The following is a 22,986-nucleotide window of genomic DNA, read 5'->3' as shown; positions in this document are numbered from 1 at the left end:
TAATTTCTACAACTCTTATTTTTTAATGATAGAGTGATTGGAGCACACACTTGTTGGTCACATAAAACATTCATGAAGTTTGGTTCTTTTATGGATTTATTATGGGTCTACTGAAAATGTGACTAAATCTGCTGGGTTAAAAGTATACATACAGCAATGTTAATATTTGGTTACATGTCCCTTGGCAAGTTTCACTGCAATAAGGCGCTTTTGGTAGCCATCCACAAGCTTCTGGCAAGCTTCTGGTTGAATTTTTGACCACTCCTCTTGACAAAATCGGTGCAGTTCAGCTAAATGTGTTGGTTTTCTGACATGGACTTGTTTCTTCAGCATTGTCCACACGTTCTCAATGGGGTTTAAGTCAGGACTTTGGGAAGGCCATTTTAAAACCTTAATTCTAGCCTGATTTAGCCATTCCTTTACCACTTTTGGCGTGTGTTTGGAGTCATTGTCCTGTTGGAACACCAAACATCTGACCACAGAACTTTACTCCGGAAGGTCTTATCTTTGTCCATGTGATGTCAGATGAAACAAAAATTGAGCTGTTTGGCCACAACACCCAGCAATATGTTTGGAGGAGAAAAGGTGAGGCCTTTAATCCCAGGAACACCATGCCTACCGTCAAGCATGGTGGTGGTAGTAGTATTATGCTCTGGGCCTGTTTTGCTGCCAATTGAACTGGTGCTTTATAGAGAGTAAATGGGACAATGAAAAAGGAAAAAGCATCAGCCCGAAGGTTGGGTCTTGGGCGCAGTTGGGTGTTCCAACAGGACAATGACCCCAAACACACATCAAACGTGTTAAAGGAATGGCTAAATCAGGCTAGAATGAAGGTTTTGGAATGGCCTTTCCAAAGTCCTGACTTAAACGTGTGGACAATGCTGAAGAAACAAGTCCATGTCAGAAATCAGCGGCGTGGCGAAGTTGATAGAGTGGCTGTGCCAGCAATCGGAGTGTTGCTGGTTACTGAGGTTCAATTCCCACCTTCTACCTTCCTAGTCACGTCCGTTGTGTCCTTGGGCAAGACACTTCACCCTTTGCCTCTGATGGCTGCTGGTTAACGCCTTGCATGGCCGCTCCCGCCATCAGTGTGTGAATGTGTGTGTGAATGGATGAATGTGGAAATACTGTCAAAGCGCTTTGAGTACCTTGAAGGTAGAAAAGCGCTATACAAGTATAACCCATTTATCATTTATTTATAAAACCAACAAATTTAGCTGAACTGCACCAATTTTGTCAAGAGGAGTGGTCAAAAATTCAGCCAGAAGCTTGCCAGAAGCTTGTGGATTGCTACCAAAAGCGCCTTATTGCAGTGAAACTTGCCAAGGGACATGTAACCAAATATTAACATTGCTGTATGTATACTTTTAACCCAGCAGATTTGGTCACATTTTCAGTAGACTCATAATGAATTCATAAAAGAACCAAACTTCATGAATGTGTTTTGTGACCAACAAGTATGTGCTCCAATCACTCTATCACAAAAAAATAAGAGTTGTAGAAATGATTGGAAACTCCATGACATTATGTTCTTTACAAGTGTATGTAAACTTTTGACCACGACTGTATATATATATGTATATGTATGTATGTATATATATATATATATATATATATATGTGTGGGAAAAAATCACAAGACTATTTCATCTCTACAGACCTGTTTCATGAGGGTTTCCTCAATCATCAGGAGATTTTAATGGAAGCATTCACATACCATGGTTTATATAGGGCACAGAGCGGGTGGGTACAGGCAGGCGTAGGGGCCTTCCATCACACAAGACCTACTGACCCTCGGACTACGACTCAATCACAGGCAACGAAAGAAACATCATCATCCATGCAAAGAACTCCATACTCTTCCGCAACGGTACACCATGGCAAAAAAAGAACAATTCAACATTCGACGTCACTATGGGGAGTTTTGACGGAGCAGAAACGTGCGAACTTGTTGGGAGTTTCCTCCTTTCCCAGCTCGCTAGCCTCAACCTGAACCTTGGTATTTACCGTGATGACGGACTGGCAGTGTGTCGCGCCTCGCCAAGGAGCAGCGAGAATACCAAGAAGCGTATATGCCAAATCTTCAAAGAGAACGGCCTACGGATCACGATTGAAGCCAACAAGCAAACCGTCAACTTCCTCGACGTCACTTTCAACCTGAGGAATAACAGCTACCAACCATTCACGAAACCCAACACAAGAGGACACATTTCACCACACCTAGTGTGTGTGTGACAATCATTGGTACTTTAACTTTAACTTAACACTCCAATACGTGCACCATGACAGCAACCACCCACCCACCACCACAAAAAGAATACCTACCGGTATTAATAAAAGACTATCGATGCTGTCATCTAGCAAAGCTGAATTCGACAAAGCAACCCCCCCGTACCAAAAAGCACTTGATGAAAGCGGATACAACTTCACCCTCACCTACGAACCCACGCCAGGAAACAAACCAAAAAGGAGCAGAAAACGAAACAACATTATCTGGTACAACCCCCCATACAGCAAAAACGTCTCAACTAATATTGGCCACAAATTCCTCACCCTGATCGACAAACACTTCCCCAAAGGCAACACCCTAAGAAAAGTATTCAACAAGAACAACATTAAATTGAGCTACAGCTGCATGAACAACATACGACAAATCATTTCAAACCACAATAAAGCAATTGAAAAGGAACCGTCCACCACCAGGCAGAACGACTCCAAAACCGACAAAGGCTGTAACTGCCGCAAGAAACCCGATTGCCCTCTCAACGGGGGGGTGCTTACAACCATCAGTCGTTTACCAAGCAAAGGTAACACGCAAGGACATTAACACATCCGACACATATGTAGGATTAACTGAGGGAGCATTCAAAACCAGATGGAACAATCACAAAGCTTCTTTCAGAAGCAAAAGCTTGCGGAACACTACAGAACTCAGTAAACACATTTGGAATCTCAAAGACAATAATGTTGAATACTCGATAACATGGCAAATTCTTGCATCCAGCACACCTTACAACAGTGGTAATAAAAGATGCAACTTATGCTTAAAAGAGAAACTGTTTATTATATACAGTCCAGACTTGTCATCCCTCAACAAGCGCAGCGAAATTGTATCAGCATGCCGTCACAGAAGGAAACACCTCCTAGGTAACACATGAGCCAATCACCACGCCCCTACGCCTGCCTGTACCCACCCGCTCTGTGCCCTATATAGACCATGGTATGTGAATGCTTCCATTAAAATCTCCTGATGATTGAGGAAACCCTCATGAAACAGGCCTGTAGAGATGAAATAGTCTTGTGATTTTTTCCCACACATACATATTACGCTCTACCACGGTATCGAGCACTATTTTTTGGATAATCCAATTAAGACATATATATATATATATATATATATATATATATATATATATATATATATATATATATATATATATATATATATATATATATATATATATATATATATATATATACTGTATATATGGATACATTTTATTTTATTTATTTAAATAACGCGTTAATTACTTTCTCTAGTAATTAATTACATTTAGTAAAGGGTAATTCCATTAGTAATTGTATTACTTTTCTGGTAAAGTAATAATCAATAATCAAATACTTTTTAAAAGTAATTTTCTGAACACTGCATATCAATACAAGATTTCACTGAAAAAGGAATGCGTACTTGGACAGAAATAAATGGTGGGACATGGCAGAAGCTTGTGGAAATAATGTCACAGCGAATAAGCGCCGTAATCAAAGCGAAAGGCAGTCCAATGAAATAGTAGATTGTGTGACCATTTTTTTGGCCGATCAGTATATTTCGGAATAACTTTTGGATGACAAAATAAAACAAAAAACAGGAACAATCATATAGTCTAAAGCCTAATAATGATGATTAAAAAAACAGAAAAGCAGTTCATGGGAATGAACTTTAGCAACAATAATTACAGTTGCACATGAAGTTTGTTTCTCTAGACTGGGAGGTGCTGGTAAGTTTAATGAGCAACAGCTTCAGGACCTAAGTGGGACATTAAGATGCTGTTTCATCAGCTGGACCTTCTTGTGTCACTGTTTCCCGGCCGAAATAGTCAGTGTTCTGTCTTTTGTCACATTATTTTGTTCTGAATGCTAATAGAGTACTAAAGTTAATTTCATTACAACAAACAGATCCTGCCAGTGTTATTGCAAATGAAAGTTGTTTTTTTTTAGTTGGTATTATTTTATGGTAATGTTTCAAGTGTTTGAACAACCACCCAATGATTCACACCCAAAAAACCTCACTGAATTAATATGTGCGGAACCACATACAGTTATAACGATCATATTTCTCAACTATGATGACAGATGAAAACCGCACATGCATTTATGGATTAGTTATGCCATGATGAAAAAAATGGAAACTATGAACACATCTATTAAGCCAAGTGAGCAAAGAAAGTAAAGTTTTGCTCTGCTGGAGAAACAAAGCATGTAGACTAAATCAAGTCGCCAGCATTTTATCACATCATTGAAACTTAGCTTGTAAAGTTTTTTCAGTCAGCTTTAATTAAATGTTGTTCTGTATTTACAAGCAGTTCGAGTGTGAGGACTCTTTCTCTTTGTGCAGAACTCAAACCCGATACAGTGCAACTTTGGAAAATTAGACTTTAAAGTGCCTGTGTGTATATGTGTCTGTGCCTGCATATGCGGTGTTTCAGTGGGTATCTTCAAGGCCAATGGGTGTGCTGTCAGAGCATGTTTTTCTCCAAGATCAGCAGATTGCTAACTAAGCATCAGCCTGTTTCTATTCACCGTGAGTGGGACAGGCTTGGCCTCTATGTTGGCTTGGTTTGTCGTAGTGGGATGAATGCATTAAAAGTGTGGTGGACTGGTGCAACACCGCAACTGAAGGTTGTTTGTGGTTGGTTTGAATTGGCCATGCAGTAAATTAGGAGAATATTCCCATAGTAATGAGGCTATGGTGCTTGTACCAGTACTCTCCCTTTTTTTCGAGTTCAGATCAGTTCAGTTTTACTTGTGTACTATGCCAGACATCAAAACTTCTGGGTCTTGCTGCCTTCACTTTAGTTTTTAATAAGTGAAAAATGGGCAACGCTCAAAATCAAGAGTTACCTTCATGAATGCAAATGTTATTACAGTTAGATTAAAACCACTGGGCAGGAATAACAGATTACACATTTGCAAGCAAAACATTTTAAAAAATCAATGCTCTTAAATCAGACTAGTTGGACAGAACAAAGGTCTGTTAATTAAGTGGACTTCAATTCAGGTATAAAACAAACCTGGCTTCATTTAGCATTATGGTATGTCATATGTCGAAATAGACTACTTTCCAAACCCGGAAAGTGTATTCAACGTACAATGGTTTTAATTGCAATGCATTTGTAAAACCTCAATTTGAGTTGTAAGTACATTTTAATTAAATGCTAATTGGTTACCTTAAACCAATTGGGTGATATGTTAGCTCGTTATCATCTTTGTAAAGACACTGGACCTTCCTTTGTCTATAACTTTTATAAACCTTTGGGAGGGTAAAAGGTGAGATATGTAAGAGACAGAAAAAAGAAGAGGTTTTTCATAAAGAATATAAATTGTTGGCAAGAATGCTGAGGCAAGTCGGCCAATCAGAAAAACTGAGCCATGAGGCTATGAACAAGTGTGGTTTCCATTTATCTCTCCTTAGTGTGGTTTATATTAGGCAACACTTCATTGAAGTTCACCTTGGATTGAATCTAAGACAAAAGAAGAAGAGAATAGGTTGAGGATGAAAAATGTTTCATGGCAGAAAAGTTTATTTGCTGCACTCTTGTTTCTGTGTGTTGATTGACAGCTGGCAGAGTGCTTTGACTCGCATCCAGAGAAGTTCCTTGCGTGCTAAAATACATTTCGAGTAGAAATCTATGGAAATATATTTCATAGTTGTGCACATTGTCAGCCCTGCCAAGCCAACTCACAACATCAACTTCAAAACGTATTTTCTGATCGCTTCATCTCTGGATATGATTGGCAGGTCCTTTGTGATTCAGCAGATTCCCAGCAGTAATCTTTTCATGGTGGTGGTGGACAGTAAGTGCGACTGCAGTATGTTCGAGCCAATCACCATGGATCCTATTGAAATCATGTATATCCTTTACTGAGAAAAGCCTGGACTGGAGCCCAGTCCTCCCGGTCACATGCATGAGAGAGCTAGACACAAAATGCAAAAAGAAATGCACATATAGTAGACTTGCTGTGTTCAGTAATATTGATAACATAACCCTGCATCCATGTTGACTGTGCACTTGACATTACTAATATTCATACTAACTAATATTCATACTAATATTAACACTAACATTCATTCGTAATGTTTGTCATTAACATATGCATCTTGATACTGCCAAGTATATTTACCGTATTTTCCGGGCTTTAGAGCGCACCGGTATTTAAGCCACACCCACAAAATTTTAGAAGAAAGAAAAATGTGTTTACATGAGCCGCAAATATATACTGGTGCAAAATATTTTGTCATTGTTTATTTACATACCTTAATTGTTTCCAAACGGTGCCTGTTAGACAGCAGTAAAACGGTTGATCAAACAAAACAGAAGTCATCACCATGGACCCGCTACCTGCGGAATCTAGCTCTCCAATCAGCTAAACAGACTCAATAACTCCACACTGACGTTTAGGTGAATTTACGAAACTGAAACAAATACAATAACAATACAAACATAGTAAGTAAATACTACTAACACAGACACTTGTAAACTTGTTAGCATATTCAGTACCGCTAACAACGCTAGCTTGATTACATTAAGATAGCACGTAAAAATATGGATTAAAACACTCCTGAAGACATCACAAATGGGGCGGTTTAGTAATTATGGACTGTTTTTAGTTACGTTCTAAAGCTTAAAAACGTTGCTTGGAGCGATGGATGAAGAATCATTTCATGCAAAAACGCTATGGATGATTGCTTACGGCTCAAGGAAAGAGTACATTTTCAACATGCAGCACTTGAAGTGAGGTAACTCTCCCAAAAGATGGCACCATAGTACAAACAATAATACACCTTTTCAGTGTCTGTTGACGTTCTATGAAAACTATTTGTTAAATACAAAACATTGAGGCTGTTTGCGAAGAAAAATCCATAAATTAGCTGCACCGCTTTATAAGCCGCGGGGTTCAAAGCTTGGGAAAAAAGTAGTGGTTTGTAGTCCGAAAAATATAGTAAATGAAAATCCACCTATTACACTCAAACCACTTATGACTTCCACAACTACTTACTGTATAAAATACCACTTGAATAAAACGTTGCACTGCAGAGAGCTTCCTATTCCCTCTCTCCGGTTTGTACAATTCTCTCAAAGTGTGAATTGTTTTACTCCATTTTAGTTTTATTATACAACAGTTGACTTGTGTTGGTACTTGAATGACATATATGAATGTTTGTAGACTTACTTGAAAATGTACCTGAAAGGTTTTCTGATGGTTGAGTCGGAAATTAGTTAAAGGGGAACTGCACTTTTTTTTTAAATTTTGCCTATCATTCACAAAAAGTTTTTTTGTTTTTTTACGCTTTCTAACATGTAAAAATCGTCTCGTTTTAGGTAGCTCGCAATATTACCTAAATGCAGCGAATGGGAGCAATCAATTCTACCTCTAAATCACTTGAAAAATGCATTAAAAAACGTCAACAAAACTTAATTTACGTTCCGCAACCAAGCTGTATAGACATTGTTATTATAAGAGCGAACACGGAGGAACTCTTTTTCTAGCGTAGTAACACATCGGCATGCTACGGTATTAGCCGTAAAAGCTAACTACGGAAAGAGATAAGCTTCTACGTCAACACGAAACGAGTTTGAGTTTGTAATGCACATCACTGCGACACCAAATTGTATTGACCGAAAAACATGAACAATCATATTACAGTATCTGTAAAGTATTAGCCCACTTTTCATGTTTTGTTTGTACACAGCTAAGCTAGCCAGACAGCGTATGTAATATAGTTGTACTAACATGCATGGCGTGCTGCGTGTATCATGATCGATATTAAAGTGACTCACTCGATGGACAGTTGTTCGTCTGGTCCAGCTGGCCGGGCACGTTTCCTGTTGATTTGGGGTAAGCACATCATTTATGTTGTAATAGCTCGACTCCAAGTTCCATATTTATAATGTCAAAATCGCTTTCACATCCCTCTCCCGGCTTCTGTCTGCTCCAACGTCTCATTCTTCATTTGTGTCATATTGTGTTCTATAAGCAGCAGTAGATTTAGCTTCAAAAGTATGAGGTTGTAAATCCTCATTTGTCTAAAAATAGTCTTCTTCGTTGTCTATTACCGAGTCTGCCATGATTAGAAAACAATTGTGTTTATTTCCGGGAGTAGGAACACACATGTTGCCAGAAGTCAGACGTGCGCTGCTATGGAAACAGAAATCAATGTGCGGAAAAAAACAGTCCCGGAATTTATAACATAATATATATTGTTATTAACATGTCTGTTACTACATTACATATACACTTGCACTGTGTATACAAAACTTTGATGGTGGGTTTTGTTTCCCCATAAAAGTGCAGTTCCTCTTTAATGCACTTTGCTCAAGAGTAAATCAGCAGATATGATATGCACCCTGGCATCCAACCAACCAGTCCCTATTTTCATCCGTTGGTACCTAATCAATTCCAAATCCCCCTCCATTCCCTAGGATCTGATATAAGCACATAAAATCTCTTAAGGTACCCAAAAGGACTGAATCCAACATCCACTGTGCAATCAGATGATGCTTTTCTTATCATTGAAATACATTATACGCAATCATTAGCTGGATGCCCAGCATAGGATAACTGTTGTCTTTTTATTACCTTAATATCACCTGCACATAACGAGTCTCTAAAGTGTGAGCGACTGAAGATGCAAAAGGATAGGAGGCGCCCAGATACCTGCCACCCGTTTCACCCAGAGGTATTTGCACGCTCATAAAATAGTCTGCATGTTGTAATCTCGGCTAAGCCAGCATGTGGGTTGTATTAAAGTGTTCCATATCTGTTGTACATCATCGTGTTTGGCCCATTTCTTTCTGCAGGAGAACTCAATGGAGTGTGGAAGAGCTCATACTCTCACACCATCTTTTTCTGCAACACTGCTCTGCATCCTCCTGGGACTGTTTCCCAGGTGACCGGAGATGGGCGCATCTATCCATCCATCCAGAACTTTTCCTTGGGTCGGCTTGGCATGAAAACATATCACAATAAAGTCACGGAACAGAAAGGAATACAAGAACACCATACACTCCTAGTGTACTCATTACACCTCACCACCTTAAAAAGGTCTTCGCCCTGAGATACCTCCTGACTTCACATTTTCACGAAAGGACCGAATAGTAGCGTGATCTATCAGGTGCTACAGCAATATCACATACACTAAGAGCTTCTTCTTTGGTTGTTTGGCTTTATCAGATTTTAGCTTAATGACAAAGTGACACTCAAACTGCTTTGTCCTTTCAGGTCGTAGCTCAGGGCTTGGGTCTGTGTCCAAGTTCAAAAGTGGGCACTAAACCCCCACACATATCTTATTAGGAGCAAGACTGGTGCACTTTCCTCTGGTCCAAATGACTTTTCATGGACATGTATTATTGGGAAGATAAAAAAAATAAAGGTAAAGATTCAATATGTGAGTGGGGTTTTAAACAAATGTAATTATCTTTGTTTTTTTTAATATAAATATAAGTTATAGTATATGTGCTGTATATATGAATAAAGACAGTTCCGTTTTTTAATTTGCAAGTGGTACCATTAACTGTGACTACTAAATTTTAGGTCCCCCGATGTGAGTCGTCAGTAAAGTTTGAGCTTTGCCTTACTCAACAATATTGGTCCTGTTTCTGTACATTTTGAAATAAAATATTGTTAAAAAAGTGATCAAGAGCTCCAATATTGACTTCATCTTCTCAAATCACAGATGTATTTGACTGTTTTGCATGTTCTGCTCTCATTGGTTAGCTTTCTAATGTTCTATTGTGGATGTTTGGCCTGCAAATGAACAGAAAGGCAGCTGTGTGTGCGTACATCTGGAGTTGTGCACTTCTGTCCTTCGTGTATACCTATGACTGAGAGCCCTATCACTGACACAGAGAGACAAAAGAGATGAAAAGCCATGAAGCTAAAATCTAATCCAAAAGCAACACGTGTCTGTATTTGTTCTGCAAATAGATGTGTGTATTTTCAGGCTATATGTGCACATACATGCAAACATTTTTTATGCTGGGTGAGGTCAGTTGTATTATTTTTGTGAAAACAAAGTAGTGAAATAAAAAAAAAAACAGAAGTTCTGTGAGAGTCTGTCAACTGCAGATGTCAACACAAAGATCTACGTGATCACACGCTCCATCTCCCTCTCTCTCGACAACCCTTAGCCCGTCAACTCTTTGGGCCACCCTTCCTTTGACGAAGTAAAGCTCACCGTCCTTGTGGTTGGATCATTCTTGTACTGTTTCAACAATTTTGTCCCCTGAGCAGAGCTGTGTGACTGTAATCACTCCCAGTGCATCCTGTTCTTCCTCTTCCAATGCTCCAAAGACTCCCTAATTCGCCGCTGGGTCATTTATCACCCTGTAATGGGTTCAGAGCTGTTTGGGGTCAACACACATCGAATCTGGTCTGTGATTCTATCCTGGTTGCCAAATGAGTTAAAGGAAAGTGTGTTGCAATACAATGTTGGAGGAAAGGCAGACTGAAGGGCAACGAAGTTGTGTTTGGGGATCTGCCACAATCGCCACCATGTTGCCAACTCCAGATTGAGTGAGTGACAAATGGTCTCCCAACTTTTATGATGCAAAGACAGCAGTGGCGTGCAGTCACTAGAGGCAGGGGAGGCGGGGCCTCACCTGCCATCATGGAAAGAAAAAAAATTTAAAAAGAAAAAAAATTTCGATAAATTGTTATATGTATCCAGTGATTATACTAAAGTTATTTTCCATTTAACTTCACCAGTTTTAGATTATTTTTATTTTTATTTTCACATTTGCCGTTCAAATACTGAGAAGAGACGGTGCGGTGATCAGCAGCCAGTTGAGGCACGTCACTGATTTGATAGTTAGCTGAGGTATATAATGTACAGTGTATTTTGTCAACAACTGTATGTGTGTAACGTATTTCTTGTGCTGAGCATTCATAAAACTGCTGCAAAAGACGTACTGGTTGAGGCTCGCAGTAATCCGGCCTCCTGGTGGTAGAGGGCGGTAGTGATCCCAGAGATCAAGAAAAAAAAAAAAAAGTTTGCAAGTCAATTAGTGCAGCGATTGTTTATTTCCTCTCGCCTGGACTTTTATTAAAAACATGGAGGATTACATATGTAAAATAAAACAGTTTTCTAAACTGGAATTTCAATCGAAGCAGGAGGTAACAATTAAAGGTAGACCAACGCCGGAGCTAAAAGGTTTGCTTTTGACTTCGGGACAGAAGACCCGTTCTTTTCAAACGGCGTGGTACACACTAAAAGGCTGGCTGTGTGGATGTCCAGCAAGAAAGGTAAGACCATAATAATGTTTTTTTTTTTATTAAATGTGCTTTTTTGTGTGCTACAGTTGTGTAAAGAATGTTGGTATGAGCTTTTAAACACAACCTGTTAACTGCTGCCAATCACATGGTGAATAAGATACTATTTAGGGTTCATATGTTTGTAAATCTGACTGTGATGATGCAGTGCCTCACCAGACATAAACCTTACCGCACGCCACTGAAAGACAGTATGCATGTAAATATACGAAATAGATGCAGCTTCTACTTAAATGTGTGTTTCGGAATGTATGTCTATTTGTCCAAAAGAAGATATCACTGATGTTGGACCAATGGGCCTTAAAAACAGTCGGCTCTAGTTTCTCCAAAAAATGTTTGATGGACTCTTCTTCCACACAATATCCACCTAACCACACCTTCCTGGACCTTATCTGTGCACTGGGACACAGTCATGGATTGATGGAGAGATTACGAAAGAAAGAAAAACTGATGGAATTATTGCATGGGGCACTGCCAACACTTTTATTTGTTAGTAGGCCTATACACAATATTTCTCGCATTTCAGTACTGTAAATGAGTACAGTGGTACCCCAACTTACAAGTACCCCAAAACACAAGTTTACTCAGTGCTTTTTATTATGATTTAAGTTGTGTGCAAAATTTAATTTACGTAAATGTTGCGTGCCCTCGCCATGAAATAGAAGAAGAAAAAGAATAGCTATACTCCCATCCATCTCTAGCTGGCAACACAAATGCCAGAAGGAACCCTGCAAGATCTGCCCCAAAACATCCGGTCTTAAAAGTTATTTAAGACCAAACCAAACATGATCGACCGAGCAGAAAACTTGCAAGGCAGCCATGCAGTCAGCACCTCAATAAACAGCTGCTATTTCCAGGGCTAGCAGACAATATTCATAATAGCGGACAAAAATATGGAAAAGCTGCTGACGGTGTTCGCAACGTAGAAGCAGCTTGGAAGAGACAACACAGGTAGTCCGTTCTCCCAATGGATAACGACCAGTGAACTGCTGCTGTAGCTACAGAGGTGAATATCCAACAACCAACATGAAACTAACATCTCTGTGGTTGCTCCTCAAGGTAAACGAGAGGAGTGTAACGATTGATCGATATATCAATAGATCGATTTATATTACTAAATTTCAAGTATATCGATCTGTGCTCGGCAAGATTAACTTCTGGATGATAGGTAATGATCAAAATCGATTTAAAAAGGAATCGATCGATTTTATAGATAGTAGAAAAAGGAAAACATTGAATTTAAGAACGGCAGACTTTATATGAAGTTTAGCACTTTTAATGATAAGGACGTTAAATGTTAAGACTATTTTTCCGTCTGTGGCGTCATGAAAACAAAAATGGCGGACCCATCCATCTTCTTCCGCTTATCTGAGGTCGGGTCGGGGGGGGGGGGCAGAGAGAGAGGCCCAGACTTCCCTCTCCCCAGCCGCTTCGTCCAGCTCCTCCCGGGGGGATCCCGAGGCGTTACCAGGCCAGCCGGCAGACATAATCTCCCCAACGTGTCCTGGGTTTTCCACGTAGCCTCCGACCGGTCGGACATGCTCTAAACACCTCCCTAGGGAGGCATTCAGGGGGTATCCTGACCAGATGCCTGAACCACCTCATCTGGCTCCTCTCGATGAGGAGGATCAGTGGCTTTACTTTGAGCTCCTCCCCATATGACAGAGCTTCTCACCCTATCTCTAAGGAAGAAACTCATTTCGGCCGCTTGTACCTGTGATCTTGTCCTTTCAGTCATAACCCAAAGCTCATGACCATAGGTGAGCATAGGGACGTAGATCGACCGGTAAACTGAAAGCTTTAATCCTTAACCACGATGGATCGATGCAGGGTCCGCATTACTGCAGACGGCGCACCGATCCGCTTGTCGATCTCACAATCCACTCTTCCCTCACTCGTGAATAAGATTCTAAGGTACTTGAACTCCTCCACTTGGGGTAAAATGTCTTCCCCAACTCTACCCATGTCTACGGTGGCTGAGAAAGGTCATAACAAACCCAAACGCCACAAGACAATATCAGAAATTACAAAACAAAAACTTTCAGCTACAATTGCAAAAGCTACAACAAAAACAGGGGCAGCACGGTGGAAGAGGGGTTAGTGCGTCTGCCTCACAATACGAAGGTCCTGAGTAGTCGTGAGTTCAATTCCGGCCTCGGGATCTTTCTGTGTGGAGTTTGCATGTTCTCCCTGTGACTGCATGGGTTTCCTCCGGGTACTGCGGCTTCCTCCCACCTCCAAAGACACGCACCTGGGAATAGGTTGATTGGCAACACTAAATTGGCCCTAGTGTGTGAATGTCAGTGTGAATGTTGTCTGTCTATCTGTGTTGGCCCTGCGATGAGGTGGCGACTTGTCCAGGGTGTACCCCGCCTTCCGCCCGATTGTAGCTGAGATAGGCTCCAGCGCCCCCCGCGACCCCGAAGGGAATAAGCGGTAGAAAATGGATGGATGGATGACAACAAAAACAAACACAACAGGATAATATAAAGCTGCAACACAACTTTCAGCCACAAAAATGTGACCAACAAAACGGAAATGACAGTGGAGCAAGTTATGGCGGCGCACCGACTTCTGAAACAGAAGTGGTTGTCATTTCATCAGAAATAAAAAAATACAAGAGATAGATGAAGGAGGCTATGGAAATTAGGAAGCAAGGGGCCAACACCATCAACAGGGATGAGTAGGCATACATGCTTACACACACCTGGGACACTGTCCTTCATCGGCAACGCCATGGCGGACAACAGATACTGTATGGCCGGGTCGGTAAACTTTATTTCGCAGATACATCTACTGTTAAAATGTTGATTACTGTAGTTTTATTGAAAATGTCTTCAATGTTGAAAATTTGAGCACAAAATATTTTCCTTTTGTTAATTCAACTACAAATGTTGGTTGTTCTTTATTTAAATAAGATGTGAATGCCTTGGCCATTAATTGTTGTTTACTTGCTCATTTGTAATAATTAATAATAATTAATGTATACATAATTATTTTTACAAGACGTAACAGGAATATAGGAAACTCCACTTGCAGTGTCCAGTATCCACTATTTATTTCACAGTCACACTGCTTGTTTTTTGCTTGCTAAAAAGTTGCTGAATCGATTTCAATTTACTGAATCGTTTCCGATCGTATCGTTCTAAAACATTTTTTGACTGTCCCCGAATCGTATCAGCAACAACAAATAATAAAAACAAATTGTGACACCCTTATTAAATGCTGTACAATAATTAACCTAAATAGGTGGGCGTGCACCATAACCTAGTTCCTAATATTACACTACTGAGACAGTGTTGCCAGATGTCACAAGAGAAACATGCAACCAGCTCTATGAAAACAAGTCCAAACTAAAGTCGCTTATAACAAGCGAACTTGGTAAGACTGGACCGAATATCAGCCTGGAGAAGACACAGCATTAGTCTTAAGTTAAAGTTAAAGTACCAATGATTGTCACACACACACTAGGTGTGGTGAAATGTGTCCTCTGCATTTGACACATCCCCTTGTTCACCCCCTGGGAGGTGAGGGGGGCAGTGAGCAGGAGCAGTGACCGCGCCCGGGAATAATTTTTGGTGATTTAACCCCCAATTCCAACCCCTGATGCTGAGTGCCAAGCAGGGAGGTAAGGGGTCCCATTTTTATAGTCTTTGGTATGACTCGGCCGGGGTTTGAACTCACGACCTACCGATCTCAGTTTAACCACAAGGCCACTGAGCTAAATATTTGCTATTAGTCTTGCCCCAAGGTAAACGCTGTACAATAGTATTACATTATTTCATAAAACTATTGTTGTTTTCATTGCAATGATTTTCAAACAGCATCTCTTATCTATTTGTTTTCTTTTTAAAAGACATGTGAGATGTTGAAATCCATCCATTCATCCATTTTCTACCAAATCCTGGATTATATTTGATTTTAAATTAATTTCAGTGGGTGGGACTGACTTGAGCTATGAATGTTTTGAATTACGAATGGTGCTTGTAAGTTGAGGTACTACTGTATAGGTATGGCCAAAGGGGGAAAGCTGCAAAATGAAGCTATTAAACTCAAAGTATATGTTAACACACTATATGTATACTTATCTTGACAGGACTGTCTCAAGTCATAATTCTGTGGTTTAGACAGCCACACCTATGTCTATCAAAAGTAATAAAAATATGTCTGGATGTATCTTATGGTTTAGAAACCACATTCCTTCTAAATGATGTGATGTACACTGTTGTTTGTGGCGGGGAGGAGCTCCTGGGAGTAGAACCGCTGATCACTTAGAGATAAGAGACAGTTTAAAATACATTCATCACCACTCACACAAGGCTGTTTTCTTCCCATTATCTTGATTATATGAGAATTATGTCAGAAGATGAATGACAAAGAATGGCACTGCGACTCGACCGTATGCATTAACGCCGAAATGGAGACATGCACGGTCTCACATACAAACATACAGGCGGTCACCCAGAGGGCAAGTCTTTGGTGTTGCTTCCACTGGAGTGGATAACAGTGGTGGTTTGCATTGAGAGCCACAGATATGTTGAAATGGAAATGATTCTGAGTGGCTGAGCCGCACCAGGACCACACACAGGCTTGGCGGCAACAACAGACTATGGTAAAGGCAAGCTGGGAAACGACTCTGTGGACATTCCACTGGGTGACTTGCAGAGCGTCACTGTCTTCGTGTCTTGTGAAGCTTCTGGGACACGAACATTTTGTTATTCAGCAAGAGTTCTTGGCACGCTGTATTAGTTTTAAAAAAATGCTCTCTGGCATGCTCTGCTATCTTTGTGTTCATTCCTTTTGTGTGGCTCGTGCATGAAACGGCATCATTGTCCTGCAATGTATCTTTTGTTGACATGGGAGATTTGGCTTTTATCCCTTGGCCTCTAAGCATCTTTGACAAGACACTTTTCTTCTCTGTCCTCCTTTACCTAATCTTTTTTGCTCTTTCCACATTCATCAAATGTGCTGGCTGCAGTGTGTAACAATGAGCAGCCACACACTCACACACACAACGAGAAAGAAATCCCAAAGACCATTTTTGCAGGTGTTGCTAGTGACAGCAGACGTACCACCAGCAAACAGTCATACGGTAAAAAACGTATTAAGATTACTTTCGTCAACCAAATGACCAAACTAAATAATCATTCACAAGAAGTTTTTTAAGTTAGAGTCAAACTGGGAAATGATCCTGATAAATGATAAATAAATATTTAGCAAAACAAATGCACACTCATGAATATAGTTCACAGTAGGGTTGTACCGGTACCAAAATTATTTCGATACTTTTTGGTACTTTTCTAAATAAAGGGGACCACAAAAAAAATTGCATTATTGGCTTTATTTTAACAAAAACATCTTAGGGTACATTAAACATATGTTTCTTATTGCAGTTAAGACATTAAATGAAATAGTGAACATACAAGACAACTTGTCTTTTAGTAGTAAGTAAACAAACAAAGGCTCCTAATTAGTCTGCTGACATATGCAGTAACATATTAAAGTTAAAGTCAACGTACCAATGATTGTCACATACACATTAGGTGTGGCGAAATTATTCTCTGCATTTGACCCATCACCCTTGATCACCCTCTGGGAGGTGAGGGGAGCAGTGGGCAGCAGCGGTGGCCGCGTCCGGTAATCATTTTTGGGGATTTAAAGGCCTACTGAAACCCACTACTACCGACCACGCAGTCTGATGGTTTATACATCAATGATGAAATCTTAACATTGCAACACATGCCAATACGGCCGGGTTAATTTATAAAGTGCAATTTTAAATTTCCCGCCACACTTCCGGTTGAAAACGTCTATGTATGATGACGTATGCGCGTGACGTCACGGCGGCAACGGAAGTATTGGTACCCAATGTGTCACCATACAAAAAGCTCTGTTTTCATCGAAAAATTCCACAGTATTCTGGACATCTGTGTTGGTGAATCTTTTGCAATTTGTTTAATGAACAATGGAGACTGCAAAGGAAAAGCTGTAGGTGCGATCGGTGTATTAGCGACGGACTACAGCAACACAACCAGGAGGACTTTGAGGTGGATAGCAGACGCGCAACCGTGAGTACAGCTTTGGCTTCCAAACATTTGAGCGCTTGCCCGTACGTGCGTGTCGCTATGTGCATGTCACGTACGTAGCTTTGGGGAAATATATGTTTCTTGCCGACTCTGATGGCGGCCGGGGTGTCGTCGAAAGCTACAACGCCCGCCGCCGCCGCTCCGTAGCTAAGTTAGCTTCAATGGCGTCGTTAGCAACAGCATTGTTAACCTTCGCCAGGCTGGAAAGCATTAACCGTGTATTTACATGTCCATGGTTTAATAATATTGTTGATCTTCTGTCTATCCTTCCAGTCAGGGGTTTATTTCTTTTGTTTCTATCTGCATTTGAGCCCGATGCTATCACGTTAGCTCAGTAGCTAAAGAGCTTCACCGATGTATTGTCGTGGAGATAAAAGTCACTGTGAATGTCCATTTCGCGTTCTCGACTCTCATTTTCAAGAGGATATAGTATCCGAGGTGGTTTAAAATACAAATCCGTGATCCACAATAGAAAAAGGAGAAAGTGTGGAATCCAATGAACCCTTGTACCTAAGGTACAGTCAGAGCGAAAAAAGATACGTCCTGCACTGCACTCTAGTCCTTCACTCTCACGTTCCTCATCCACGAATCTTTCATCCTCGCTCAAATTAATGGGGTAATCGTCGCTTTCTCGGTCCGAATCTCTCTCGCTGCATTGTAAACAATAGGGAAATGTGAGCAGCCCTATCCCCTGTGACGTCACGCTACTTCCGGTACAGGCAAGGCTTTTTTTTATCAGCGACCAAAAGTTGCGAACTTTATCGTCGTTGTTCTCTACTAAATCCTTTCAGCAAAAATATGGCAATATCGGGAAATTATCAAGTATGACACATAGAATGGATCTGCTATCCCCGTTTAAATTAAAAAAAAATCATTTCAGTAGGCCTTTAACCCCCAATTCCAACCCTTGATGCTGAGTGCCAAGCAGGGAGATAATGGGTCCCATTTTTATAGTCTTTGGTATGACTTGGCCGGGGTTTGAACTCACAACCTACCGATCTCAGGGCGGACACTCTAACCACAAGGCCACTGTGTCATTTATCGTTCTATCATTTTGTCAACATTATTAAGGACAAGTGGTAGAACATTAATTATTAATCTACTTGTACATTTACTTTTAATATCTGCTTACTTTCTCTTTTAACATGTTCTAGCTACACTTCTGTAAAAATGTAATAATCACTTTACTCTTCTGTTGTTTGATACTTTACATTAGTTTTGGATGATACCACAAATTTAGGTATCAATCCGATACTAAATCGTTACAGGATCATACATTGGTCATATTCAAAGTCCTCATGTGTCCAGGGACATATTTCCTGAGTTTATAAACATAATATGAATTTTAAAAAAACTGAAAGAAGATGTTGTGATGCCGACTAGATACATGCCTGTACTTGATACCATTACAGTGGATGTTAGGTGTAGATCCACCAACGGCGTTTGTTTACATTTTGATGCCGGTGAGCTACGGTGTGTAGTGAAGCATGTTTAGCTATTCCTCGTCCTGCAGGGATGATGCTTGTAAGAAACTTACTTTATTTGTCGCCATGGAGGCGAGGATTAGTGATTTAGAAGTAGCTAAAACACTGTCGACGGCGGATGGACATTAGCCGCTAGCTAGCTAGCCATGTCTTAAAGCACCTATTTCTGAGGGTGTTTCAGTGTGGGGTGCTGGACCGGTACGTTTCAGAGGCGGTATAGTACCGAATATGATTAATTAGTATCGCGGTACTATACTAATACCGGTATACCGTACAACCCTAGTTCACAGTCATGATGTTCTCATCACCCTAAGTGTGATTTAAAGGAAACAAAACAGACCAAATCATGCATAAATTTGCATTAATTTTTGTGTTTATGCAAACAAGACTTTCAACATTAACATATCACACTATGGTTGCAACGTGAGCCCTGCATATCCATCAAGCCGGCGGAAAGCTACAATTGCTCTGTTAGTGAGCTGAGCAATGGCCTGGAGGGACGAAACAGATTGACTGCCTCAAACAGGAAGGGGCTAAATGGTGATCAAGCAGCTCAGGCTGTATATAGTGCTTCTGCCACTCAAGTGCAGTGATGCGTTTTAGTGCACAGGTCCATGCAATAGAAAGGACAGTCAAGAATGAAAAAAGAGGAGAAGCGAAGGAATATGGAAAATCCAAGCTTGGAGGTCAGTGAGGCAACCCTGATTGCAGCAGACTAGGTGGTCCTTATCGCATCGTAATTCTATTGGCCTCTGGTTCTTGGTCGTCTTCAGGTCACCTTGATGAATTTAGGACTGCAATCAGCATCTTGTACGTTTCAGTATTCCCTCCTCTTGTAATATGTCATAGTATGTCTGTGTCCATCTGCCATGTTGGATGTGTATCTTTACGTCTCAGCTGGAGAGCTGCCGCAGCCAAGCCTCTATTCATTCTTTGTAGACAGGATTAAATAGTAGCTCTAACTCCTGTAAATCTATGTTTGTGTCTTATGTTGGCATTTATCTAACACATACACACTACATCAGGCACGTGCCGTCAGGGTAGAGACCGAATAATAAAACCATTAAAAATATTAACGTGTCCATTAAACTGTGTTAGATATGTACAAAACACAAAACCAGTGAAGTTGGCACGTTGTGTAATTCGTAAATAAAAACAGAATACAATGATTTGCAAATCCTTATCAACTTATATTCAATGGAATTGACTGCAAAGACAAGATATTTAATGTTAGAACTAGGGCTAGGCGATACATCAAATATATTCGATATATCGCGGGTTTGTCTCTGTGCGATATAGAAAATGACTATATCGTGATATTCGAGTATACGTTCTCACGCAGTTGCTTTTAGCTGCGGGCATTACACGACATGCGTTTCTCACTCTTTGTTGTCTCTCCTTCTCACTGAGACATAAAACAAGCGCACCTTCTTACATACGTTACATACGTTGCGTGTGCAACGTCACACGCCCTCGCCGAGCAGAGAGGTAGCAGCGTGGGTAACGTTCGCTTTGATGCTAGCGGAGTAGTGCGAGTGGTAATACGAGAGAAAGAAGGTGCAATCTGATAACAAATGAAGGAATAATTAATTCCCAAGAAAAACAGCATGAGGTCCATCGTCTGGCGGTGGTTTGGCATCAAGTGGGAATATGTCGAACAGACAACCGTAATATGTCAAGTATGCGGCAAAAGCGATGCTACAAAAAGTAGCAGCACTGCTAATGTAGCATCATTTGGAAAAGTCACCCGCTAGAGAATAAGGAGTGCTTGAAACTCCGCATGTCAACATCTCCGTTCGGTGCCAGAGCTACAAAATTCCTAAGCACATCAACACCGTATGAAACAAATCGTCAACAACAGAAAGAGATAACGTCCGCAGAATCCTACCACATAGCGAAGGACATACACTATTTGATTTCCTATTATGCAGCTCATTTTTATTTGACAGTTATTGAAATATCTTGTGTGACATCATGCACAAAAGTGCACTTTTTTTGTTTTAAACTATTGTAGTGTTGTTCTGTACAAAAAGTACACTTTAATTTAGTGTTGTTTTGATATGTCATCGTAGTGACATCATGCACAAAAGTGCACTAATAGCGTGTTTTAAAATGTCTGACAATCTTGCACTTCCTGTTTTGGAAATGACATGAATGTTTGTGCTACTGCTTAATAACTGTTTAATAAATACAGTTTTGGTCAATTGATTTAGTTGTGATTTCCCTCTCTGCATGAAAGTTTAAAATGAGCATGTATTAATGCAGTATGAACAAGAATGTTTTAATGTAGACACATTGAATCATCATACTGCTGTGATTATATGCATCAAGTGTTAATTCAAGGCTAAGGCAAAATATCGAGATATATATCGTGTATCGTGACATGGCCTAAAAATATTGAGATATTAATAAAAGACCATATCGCCCTGCCCTAGTTCCAACTGAGAAACTGATTTTTTTTTTGCAAATAATAATTAACTTAGAATTTAATGGCAGCAACACATTGCAAAAAAGTTGCCGCCAGCATTTTTACCACTGTGTTACATGGCCTTTCCTTTTAACAACACTCAGTAAACGTTTGGGAACTGAGGAGACCAATTTTTGAAGCTTTTCAGGTGGAATTCTTTCCCATTCTTGCTTGATGTACAGCTTAAGTTGTTCAATAGTCCGGGGTTTCCGTTGTGGTATTTTAGGCTTCATATTGCGCCACACATTTTCAATGGGAGACCGGTCTGGACTACAGGCAGGCCAGTCTAGTACCCGCATTCTTTTACTATGAAGCCACACTGTTGTAACACATAGCCCCTGCTTATTTCAGCAAGACAATGCCAACATTGTCTTGCTGAAATAAGCAGGGGCGTCCATGATAACGTAGCTTGGATGGCAACATATGTTGCTCCAAAACCTGTATGTACCTTTCAGCATTAATGGTGCTTTCACAGATGTGTAAGTTACCCATGTCTTGGGCAATAATACACCCCCATACCATCACAGATGCTGGCTTTTGAATTGTGTGCCTATAAAAATCCGGATGGTTCTTTTCCTCTTTGGTCCGGAGGACACAACATCCACAGTTTCCAAAAACAATTTGAAATGTGGACTGTCAGACCACAGAACACTTTTCCACTTTGCATCAGTCCATCTTAGATGAGCTCGAGCCCAGTGAAGCCGGCAGTGTTTCTGGGTGTTGTTGATAAATGGATTTGGCTTTGCATAATAGGGTTTTAATTTGCACTTACAGATGTAGTGACAAACTGTAGTTACTGACAGAGGTTTTCTGAAGTGTTCCTGAGCCCATGTGGTGATATCCTTTACACACTGATGTCGGTTTTTGATGCAGTACCGCATGAGGGATCAAAGGTCTGTATTATTGTTGTTACGTGCAGTGATTTCTCCAGATTCTCTGAACCTTTTGATGACATTACGGACTGTAAATGGTGAAATCCATGACTTCCTTGCAATAAGCTTGTTGAGAAATGTTGTTCTTAAACTGTTTGACAATTTTCTCACGCATGTGTTCCCAAAGTGGTGACTCTCGCCCCATCCTTGTTTGTGAATGACTGAGCATTTCATGGAAGCTGCTTTTATACCCAATCATGGCACCCACCTGTTCCCAATTAGCCTGTTCACCTGTGGGATGTTCCAAATAAGTGTTTGATGAGCATTACTCAACTTTTTTGCCACTTGTGCCAGCTTTTTTGAAACATGTTGCAGGCATCAAATTCCAATTGAGTTAATATTTGCAACGTTTTCCAGTTCGAACGTTAAGTAATTTGTCTTTGCAGTCTATTCAATTGAATATAGGTTGAAAAGGATTTGAAAATCATTGTATTCTATTTTTATTTACGATTTACACAACGTGCCAACTTC

General features: G+C 40.3%; 1 protein-coding gene across 7 annotated transcripts in view; it reads left to right on the top strand.

Annotated features, from left to right (window-relative positions):
• cacna2d3a (calcium channel, voltage-dependent, alpha 2/delta subunit 3a) overlaps positions 1 to 10,248 on the top strand; it is a 343,144-nt gene extending 332,896 nt beyond the window's left edge. For 4 of the 7 annotated variants that reach the window (XM_062053832.1, XM_062053836.1, XM_062053833.1 and 1 more), the window contains exons 34-36: positions 6,016 to 6,133; positions 8,878 to 8,955; positions 9,077 to 10,248. In XM_062053832.1, coding sequence (XP_061909816.1) covers positions 6,016 to 6,133; positions 8,878 to 8,955; positions 9,077 to 9,169 — 289 coding nt within the window. In that variant the 3' untranslated portion in view covers positions 9,170 to 10,248. The remainder of the gene's footprint in view (positions 1 to 6,015; positions 6,134 to 8,877; positions 8,956 to 9,076) is intronic. The other 3 variants (XM_062053831.1, XM_062053830.1, XR_009826794.1) reach the window with 2 other exon arrangements.
• Positions 10,249 to 22,986: the final 12,738 nt, after the last annotated feature.

Source organism: Entelurus aequoreus, linkage group LG07 (genome assembly GCF_033978785.1).
Source record: "Entelurus aequoreus isolate RoL-2023_Sb linkage group LG07, RoL_Eaeq_v1.1, whole genome shotgun sequence".
NCBI lineage: Eukaryota > Metazoa > Chordata > Actinopteri > Syngnathiformes > Syngnathidae > Entelurus > Entelurus aequoreus.
The sequence above is the reverse complement of the archived record's forward strand: the minus strand, read 5'-3'. Positions and strand labels throughout refer to the sequence as shown.